The 10,316-nt window shown below is 28.2% G+C and overlaps 1 protein-coding gene across 3 annotated transcripts; it reads right to left on the bottom strand.

Moving 5' to 3' along the window:
• Positions 1-1,460: 1,460 nt before the first annotated feature.
• Positions 1,461-6,351, bottom strand: LOC111630373 (lipolysis-activating peptide 1-alpha chain-like). 3 transcript variants are annotated; one of them, XM_023374480.1, is made up of 3 exons: positions 6,305-6,351; positions 2,062-2,135; positions 1,461-1,838 (listed from the first exon to the last, which is right to left on the bottom strand). In XM_023374480.1, exons 2-3 carry the CDS (start codon positions 2,108-2,110, stop codon positions 1,606-1,608), a joined length of 282 nt encoding a protein of 93 aa, XP_023230248.1. In that variant the 5' UTR covers positions 2,111-2,135; positions 6,305-6,351; the 3' UTR covers positions 1,461-1,605. The 3 variants fall into 3 exon arrangements, with proteins under 3 accessions (XP_023230248.1, XP_023230234.1, XP_023230241.1); XM_023374466.1 differs by lacking the exon at positions 6,305-6,351 and adding an exon at positions 2,298-2,360; XM_023374473.1 differs by lacking the exon at positions 6,305-6,351 and adding an exon at positions 2,332-2,354.
• Positions 6,352-10,316: the final 3,965 nt, after the last annotated feature.

Below are 10,316 nucleotides of genomic sequence, written 5' to 3'. Positions count from 1 at the left end.
CCGTCGCTAAGTCGGTCGTCTCCCGTCCGGTCAATCAGTTCAGTTTTGTCATTAAATCCAGTCACTTAATCCAGTCCGACGATTTCGTCATTTCTTTCTCTTTTATTCTTTGTTTTTGACCAATCATGCTTTTGTTCCGGAAGAAGATGAAGTAATTTGTAAAAAGCATGATTGGTTATCCTGTAGTTTTTTTCTCTCTTGTCAGTGAAGAATAATATGTGTCCATGTGACATGGATAGCATATCATCGGTCACCCAACACCATCGAAAAAGGCGGAAACGACGGTCATCGCCTCATCTTTTCCTTCGCATGTTGTGAGATTTATAACAATTAATTGATAATTTTTTATTGTAATTTGTTTCTCTAAATTATTTTAAATCGATATTATTAAAAGTTTGGAAAGGGGATCCCTAAAATCGGAAAAATAGGCGAAATTCTTCAACGTTGGTTGATAGACAAACAATCTCGGTGCGCTTACATACGCATCTTCGAGATGTGGGTCCAAAGGGCATCTGTCTGATAGCTAACAGTTGTTCTTTACCCAATCAGACAGAACAAAGTAAAAAAATATAAAATACATATAAAGTTTAAAATAAAATAAAATTTCTGATTAATTAAAGCAAATATATTATTGGCAAAAAGATTAAAATAAAGTGATTAAAACCAAAATTTTACAGATAATGTAAATAACAATTCACAAATATACATATTATATATATATATACAATAACAACAAAAATTTGGAGGGGGATGAAATAGTGGGCTCACAATGTTAATACACAAACAATTTAAATACATTAAGAATTTAGCAATATCGAAAAGATCACTTCTACTATTATTCCTATTTAATTTTACAAAATCACTGAATTTTTTATAATTAGCGCAGACTTCGAAAAGATGGAATTGAGGATTTCTGTAGTCTAAGTCGCGAGTATTCACTCGCTCGCGAGTGAATACTCGCGACTTTTTTTTACTCGTCTACTTCTTTTACTCGCGAAGTGTAAATATATAGTATTATATTTATTATATAATACGTAAATAATTATATAGTGATGCTATTTACATATCTGTCGCACTTGCCAACAAATTAAACCTATTTTTCTTCTTTACGAAGTCATTAAAAATGAACGTGAATTTATCTTCGATTTCCATTTTTATTAAAATCATTCATAAAAAGTTTTTATTTGATAATATTATGAACGCGTGTTTAAAATAGACTTCGTTCCCAATAGTTCCTTTTATTGTACAAAATTTGACTTTTCTAATAATAGCAAAAATCTGATCTTTCGCAAATTTTTTATAAATTGAAATACTCGATAATTTTATCATCTTAATTCAAGTTTCGTTGTAATGAAATAAATTCTTAGATTAGCTATACAAGTTGTCATATAAATTCAGATTATAAATAGAAATAATTAATTTCGGTAGCGATATAATAAAGAAAATTCTAAACGTATGAGTATTTGTATATCAACCTGAAAGCTTTAATCTCCACACATGAATTGTACTAATATTATTATTTATTAATATTTACTAATTTCATTGAATATTTCTCCTTTACATTCAAAATAATAATTCTTCCACCAATTACAGGAAACACGAATATTAATTAACGAGAGAATTTTTACAATATTTTCTATAAACATCCCAAAAGTATTTAGTTTCATCAGTTAAACCTTCGCAATAGCATTCTCCTCCATAACAATATCCATAGCCTCCTTTATGAAGTTTGCAAACATCCTGGCAGTATTCGTTCACTCCCCATCTCTGACATTTGTATCCAAAACTGAAATATCTTGGATAACCTCCTTCTTTTTTACCACATATTTCTTCTATCTCTGCAATATTAAATAGGTTAGGAATTTCAAGAAATTTCATTCTAAAACCATTAAATTAACGTTAAAAGTTTCTTATATCGTAATGATAGTTAAATATTCTATAAAAACACAGAAAATAGAAAAATTTGTGGCTTGTTCGCAATTTATAATTAAATTATTTTTAATTAAATACTCTAATATTATATAAAAGATAAGGTAAAAGAAAACATTAGTAGATATTTACCAAATAAACAGAGAACAAATATTATTGCAAACAGCATATAGATCTTCATATTCACTAATTGATGACGAATTAATCTGCGAAATAAACACTAATTTTAATAACAATTCAGATTTGAGTTACTGTTATGCTTGAAATTTGAATTGCAGATGGTAAAATAATCGAACTAAAGAAAACACAAAGTAAAGAGAAAATTTAAGAAACAAGTAAAAAGTTATTAATTAAATGAAGTAAATTACCAAAGGAAATAAAACGTTATATTTTCAGTTTTACCTATTGTTTGAGTTTCTGCTCGTTAACTGTCTTTTATACTAATTTTAAAAATAAATTACGTTTTATATATACTTTGGCAGTACAGCCAACCTTCCAATAGAAAACATTTTATGAAAATAGATAATTACCGTAATATTTGCTTTTACCGCGGTCGTTTATAATCGTAAAATGTCTACGTTATGTTGCATCATAAAATGTTATAATTATAAAAAGGTCTGTGTTATATCAATAAGCTTCTTATTAAAATATCAGCTTAATAAATTTTTTAAAAAGATTTATGTTATCAAATAAATATAATTTATAATGCTTTCTACTATTTAATCATTTTGTGTTTAATATTTTTTATTACAAGAAATTATATGATGGAAATGTTCAATTTTTATGTAAATAATTCTAAGCTTACATTTTTTATGTTTACTTTCCCGGTTGGTATAAAATATAACAGGAAAAGTATGATGTTTGGTCAAATTTCAACATCCCTTTTTTGCATTTCTCGACGTTTAGACATTTCCGGTGTCAAGGTATAAAGTCACTGGCAAGGAGATGGAGGGAAGTCATGTATCATACCTTGAGCCAGACAATGAAATGGAAATGAACATTTGTCATAAAAATTTTATTAGTTATAGGCACTTACGATTTTTCGAAAATTCATCTCTATCCTTAAAATTAATCCTTTTGATATCTTATAATAATTAATAATATAAAAATTATTGTTTAATAAAATCTCATAACAGATAGCGCCACATACACAATTTAGCTTTTAGTTTTTGTATCTTAATGTTGTTAAAAAGAGAAATTTATCATAATTTAACAAAATTATCCCTTTAAGCTTTTGTTAGCATTTAAATTTTATACGGTATCATAGTATAATTAAAAAATTACAGACTTCCTAATCCTCCTGTTCGAGTGCGGGGGGGTAAAGTGTAGCAAGAGCCCTTACCAGTGGTTTATTATAGTTATTAATGTTTAAAAAAACAAAAGATGTGAAATGAAACATGTAATTTTTTTACTTAAAAAAATTAATTTTAATAAATTACTTCACTAGTCATTAATTTAGTATGAAAGTATTGAGATAGAGTCAGAAAAAAGTGATTAAAATATCGCTCATGCGTTCGCTTATTATATTGTGTTACTACTCTAAAGTTTATTTTATGAGAGAATGATAATGGAGAAAAACAAAAAGAAGCTAAACGAGCAATTACGAATTGTGACATCGTCACAATACCGGGCCGGGCTATAATTTTTTAATCGTAACTAAAATAATTTTTTAATTTAAACATATGCTCTTCACCTCAAATTAGTAGTATCTTGCCCCTGTATTGCTGATGGAAAGGTACATCATACCTTTCCATCAGCAATACAGTCATGGAAATATACATCATACCTTTCCATCAGCAATACAGTCAATCTATCAAACTCCTTTCAGAAGAAAATTTCTGAATTGAAATATTGAAATAACATGGCTTCCGGTTTGCGTAGGACTTTTATATACAGTTAACCGGGATCTCCTATCTCGCAGGTTCATGATATCTCGTCTTTCATCTATGTATGTTCTTGAGATGGAGGAAAGGCAGGAAGACCGACAAACAGTGGGAATTTATAGGTCTACAAGTTTTTCAAATTGCAGCCCAATCAATGCAGTTTATAAGAATAGGAAAAATATTAGATGGCGTACAGAAGTATATTATAATAGTGATGTTGCTAAGAGGTCTGGACAGGACTGACAAGAGAGAGAGATGAAGTAAAACTCCTTGACTCGGGATTCACAGGGACCTGGATATCATTCCACAATTTGTTATTTTGTGCGATAATAAACTGTGAGACGATACTGAAAATTATTTCGGAGAAGAGAAAAAATTGCCCCAACTTTAAAAATATTTAGATATTGCGATTTTTACTTGGAACATGTCAATTTTTCCGCCAGGTCGCGACCCCTTTCGACGCCCCTGATTAGTGAATTAACTCTTCGAAACTTTCAACATTTAAAACAAAGGAAACAAACTCATTTGAGATTTATTTACTCATTTAAAGAATCGAAGTTAAATTTTTTACAAAACAAATAATTAACGAATTAGAACAATTCGTTGATGTTTAACGATATTACAACAGTGTAATGTTTAACGATTATGTACAGTAATACATAATGTGTCTAATTCCTGGACAACGCTAACTACTCTACTATACTTCTATTCAATGAATACTAATTCATTGAATAGGAGTATAGTAGTATTCCTAGTATTTAATGAATGTGAATTATTTATATATTTATCATAATTTCCAACTTTCCGGAAAGGAAAGTTCTCTAAGATTTGGAGAACTTTCCTTTCCGGAAAGTTGGCAATTATGATAAATAAGATTTGGAGAAAAACCGCTAACGAAAAGAAAACACTGGTCACATAAAATCATAATTAATTCGTATATTTATTGGGCTAAAATTACAGCCACTACAATATACAAAATTAATTATTTTTTGCTTCTGAATGCTGATATCACTGACATAACGTGCAGTTATAGATAAATAAAGCATAACACTCAATAAAATAAAATAACACTATACCAGTAGTAAACAGTTGAACACAATACGTTAACCACTCGAAATACTATGGTAATGATAACCGTAAATAATAATACTGACTATACTTGATCTCAATTAAGGACAGATTCACGAAGCTTATAAATGCTTGAGCCATTCACAAGAAAAAAAAAACTAAACTTTATTTGTTCAAACTTTAAAACAGTTTATAAAAACATTATGGCGGCAAATATGGTTTATCGGACCAACCGCAATACAATCGTCTTGCACTTGTTAATAAAAGATCCGTTTGGGTTGTCCTGGATCCGCCACTGATCTCATTTTAATCTATCATAACGGAGTCTATGAGCAAATTTAGTACTTTAGAATAAAATTTTGTACTTTGTAAAATTTTAGCATTTTAGCTTTTGAAAAATGCTACAACGTGAAAATAGCGCGACAAACTATTAAAACTGCTCTTGACAGTGCTAAACACTTATAGTTGGCAATTGTTATATTTTAAACATTTATATTAGACTTATGCATGTATGCTCTACGTTAGTATGTTATTGGAATTTATTTTTAAAATATATAATAAAATCTGCTTATTGTAGTTACTTTAGAACTTGTCAATGCTAGTAGTAAACCTGAATTATAACATTAAATGGAATAAATAGACTACAGTTTGAAGAAATTCTAATATTTATTTTAATAAGCGTTAAAAGGACACGTTAAAAGAATTAATAAATCTTCAGGTTAAATATGTCTTATTTCTGATTATTATTATTAGTTTACAATGTTTTAGAAACTACTAGATCTAGTAAAATTAAACACTAATTAAAGTATTTGTGATAACAATAAGCGGATTCTTCATCCTTACATTTTAATATTTAACTCTAGTTTTTAAATTTTCTATTGAAATAGAAAAATATAGATTTTATTTCATCAGTTTTATACGATGTGTTAGGTATTCGGCATTTGTATGGTAGATAGTACACACGATCTTAGTAAATGTAGACTTAATAATTTCTGAGTTTTTATTATTATTTAATTATTATTAACTGATTTATTGCCTTCTGCACGTTGTGCACGATTCAAAAGAGAGGATAATCTTACAAAATTTTTATCTCGATATTTAGAAAAGATGTTTTACATGCCCTATCGAATTTTTACAAGCTTGGAATTAAATTACAGACTCGCGAACTCTTAAGAATTTCGGGTTTTTTTAAATCATTCATCTTAAAAACGATTGAGCTCTAATTGTATATATCGAGCTATTATTGAGATTTACCGAGGATTTTTAATCAATTTGAAATGTACTTTCTATCAATTACTAAATCTCTAACTGCATTAATTACTACATTTCACTATACCTTTAAAATGCAGTCTACTTTTGTCAGTTCTCTAACGTTTTCGGTCTAATTTATAGACCTTCTTCAGGATTGCTACATTTCACTATACCTTTAAAATGCAGTCTACTTTTGTCAGTTCTCTAACGTTTTCGGTCTAATTTATAGACCTTCTTCAGGATTGATGTAAAATATTTTAAAAATTTGAACTTTCTCAACGGTAATTCGAACCACGCACGTTCTATAATCTTCAGNCCAGATGTGTTTTGTCGGACAAACCTCCGAGTTAGAAAAAAAACAGCAGATAGTTAAGGCGCGATAATAAGAGACACTCCGAAGTCCAGGAATGAGCCTCTCAGGTCCAAACAATTAAATTTTTATGATTGCATCTAAATTAAAAGAAGAAGACAGACTAAAAAATGTTAAAAACACACAGGTTATCTGAACATTTGCAAAAGTAAATTGTTATAATAAAATTAGAAGCAAATTCTAGATAAACATTTTAAATATTGTTAATTTATATACTTCTAGATTAAAATTGTTTAGAATGAAATTTTCGAAGTGCAGTATATATTTCGTCATTACAAGGCAATTTTTCCTTGTGTTAATAAGGTATGAGAGTTCAAACAATTTCCGGTTCTTAGAGAAATTGCAATGATTAAATTTTCATGAAATTTATGATAAATGTTTTCTTTCCTGTCTGATCAAAGTTGCAATAGTTATTGTTGAATAATCACTTTTATTACATTATAAACTGTTGTTAATTGTTTTAGAGACACGTCACAAGTTAACTGATCGCAAGCAGAATTATTTTTTAGATATTCTTCGAATTTTTGTGTTAGGAAATTTATTTTTACAAATCCCGCATTTCATAATTTCCTTCTAACTATCTGAAACCGATTCCTATAAAATAAATACGCTGATTTAACTTAATATTTATGTTTGACATTTTACAAAACAATACGATTTTTATACTTATCTTTAGATTTTTTATTTCTAATCATTTTATAAAATACAATATGAAGTTTTCAGCATTTACCATTTTTGTTTTAATTTTGGAAACTTCTTGTTTTAATAAAACGACAATTTTGGTGAAAATATATTTTTTTTAAATTATTAAACTTTTATTGTTTTAATTATAAACTGTATTTTTTAACAAAAATATACCATTGGAAATATTTTAGATTAATATAGTCGAAATATTAATAAAACAACTTTATAAATATTTATATGAATAATCCATATAAAAGTATTTTGATTACAGCTTTGTATACAAAATAAATACAGAATTTTGTTTTAAATGTAAACCGAAATATGAAAATATATTAAATTCAAATCTATTTAACTAACTATTAACCGATTAAAAGCATTTTATGTGTTCAAAATTTTTAAAAATGAGTTCGAAAAGTGTTAATCATTTTAATCTCTGAAACATTTTGAAAAACCCTAACAACTAAAATGAATTATTTAAACAATTTGATCTTCATTAATGTTTATTACGGTAATAATCAGTTATGTGAATTTTAAATGCTGTTGTTTAATAATTAAACAAATGAAAATATGCGAAATATTGTAATTTTGATTAAGTTCTCTTACAGTTTTCAGTAATTTTGAGAAATGATTAATTATATAACAATATTTTGTTTATTTCTTTTCAATTCATACACATTGAACCAATGACTGTTGATTTTTTACTTTAGTTTTTTCAAACAATAATTACATTTAAAACAGTTTCTCTATTGTGACTACATTCTAATCACTTTTCTCATTGTTAATACCAGATGTGTTGAAATTCATCGTAAATGTATTTTCATGTTTTGTGCTATTAGAGAACTGTTACTTGATCGAAGAATTTTCTTAAAATTTGGAAAAGATTAGACACTCTAATTTCCTTTCATTCTTTGTTTGTTATCTTGCCTAACGTTTTCTGTCATTTCTATAGTCGATACTTAATCAGAATAAAGTTATTCTATAGAACAGATTCATGTGTTTCTGCTTTATAAATTGCTTAAAACTAAAACTATATATATATATATTGTGCAATTCCATTTGTTAGACTTTTCTATTACTTTTTATATAAAAATGAAAAACAATAACATATTTACGCCATAATAATCTGTACATACATCCTCACTTAGATTTCTCTTGGTCACTACCAAAAATTTTAGAAATCTTTCATGTATATTACAATAAAATCTTAATTTATTAAAGAAAGCAAAATGAAAATAATTTTCTAAAACAATGAGTTTAAGTAAATCATTTATATACATTTGATACAATAACAAGAACCTTGTGGTATTTCAGGAATTACTCTAAAAAAATATTAATATTAAATTATTAATCATATCAAAAACCTATCGTAAATCAACAAATATTGTAGACATAATAATCGATTTATCCAGATTTGAAACGATATAATGCTTGTTTTGATTCAAAGCCTCTTCAGTAGATCTTCAGAGTAAATCCAAACTGATTTCACTGAATTAAATGATATTTTTGAATTAACTCGTTTATGTTAAAATAGGAAACGATATCGTCCAATAGTTAAAGCCTCATATATTAAGGCTTTAACTATTGGACGATAATTAACAATATCTGTTTTATTTCCTTTCCTTATATATTGGTAGCACTCTATAATATGACATAAGCAATCAGCAAACTTTCTATTATGTATCGATGTATTTATGAAATAAAAAAGTAATGTCGAAATTATATCGAAGTCTATCTTTACATCATCGATTTCTGGTGTTATCAGTCTTCAAGTTTCATTATAATATTAAATACGTAATGCGGATAGACGTAGTGGGGCTCAGGCCTTCAAAAATTTGATTATGCAAGTTTAAGGTAGGGCCCTGCCACCAGATGTGTTTTGTCGGACAAACCTCCGAGTTAGAAAAAAAACAGCAGATAGTTAAGGCGCGATAATAAGAGACACTCCGAAGTCCAGGAATGAGCCTCTCAGGAGAATGAATGCAAAGTCAAGTACAAATAAAAAAGAGAGTTTATTATCAAAAACAAAATATAAAAACAAATCTATAAATTCCGATTTAAGAAGTTGGCCTACTTCTATCTATAAAACGGTGGGGTACCTAGTGGGGAGTATCCGAACTGCGCGATTCACAACATACCAGGAAAAGAGTTGCCTTCTCTTCTTTCTTTACTTTCTCTCTCTGTGCTCTTGTCCTTTTCATCTTCTTTCTCCTTTACCTGGTCCTTCAATGATCGTTCACTAGGTCCGTCGCTAAGTCGGTCGTCTCCCGTCCGGTCAATCAGTTCAGTTTTGTCATTAAATCCAGTCACTTAATCCAGTCCGACGATTTCGTCATTTCTTTCTCTTTTATTCTTTGTTTTTGACCAATCATGCTTTTGTTCCGGAAGAAGATGAAGTAATTTGTAAAAAGCATGATTGGTTATCCTGTAGTTTTTTTCTCTCTTGTCAGTGAAGAATAATATGTGTCCATGTGACATGGATAGCATATCATCGGTCACCCAACACCATCGAAAAAGGCGGAAACGACGGTCATCGCCTCATCTTTTCCTTCGCATGTTGTGAGATTTATAACAATTAATTGATAATTTTTTATTGTAATTTGTTTCTCTAAATTATTTTAAATCGATATTATTAAAAGTTTGGAAAGGGGATCCCTAAAATCGGAAAAATAGGCGAAATTCTTCAACGTTGGTTGATAGACAAACAATCTCGGTGCGCTTACATACGCATCTTCGAGATGTGGGTCCAAAGGGCATCTGTCTGATAGCTAACAGTTGTTCTTTACACAATCAGACAGAACAAAGTAAAAAAATATAAAATACATATAAAGTTTAAAATAAAATAAAATTTCTGATTAATTAAAGCAAATATATTATTGGCAAAAAGATTAAAATAAAGTGATTAAAACCAAAATTTTACAGATAATGTAAATAACAATTCACAAATATACATATTATATATATATATACAATAACAACAAAAATTTGGAGGGGGATGAAATAGTGGGCTCACAATGTTAATACACAAACAATTTAAATACATTAAGAATTTAGCAATATCGAAAAGATCACTTCTACTATTATTCCTATTTAATTTTACAAAATCACTGAATTTTTTATAATTAGCGCAGACT

Source organism: Centruroides sculpturatus, unplaced genomic scaffold (assembly GCF_000671375.1).
Source record: "Centruroides sculpturatus isolate CEXI.00-Female unplaced genomic scaffold, Cexi_2.0 scaffold71, whole genome shotgun sequence".
NCBI lineage: Eukaryota > Metazoa > Arthropoda > Arachnida > Scorpiones > Buthidae > Centruroides > Centruroides sculpturatus.
The sequence above is the reverse complement of the archived record's forward strand: the minus strand, read 5'-3'. Positions and strand labels throughout refer to the sequence as shown.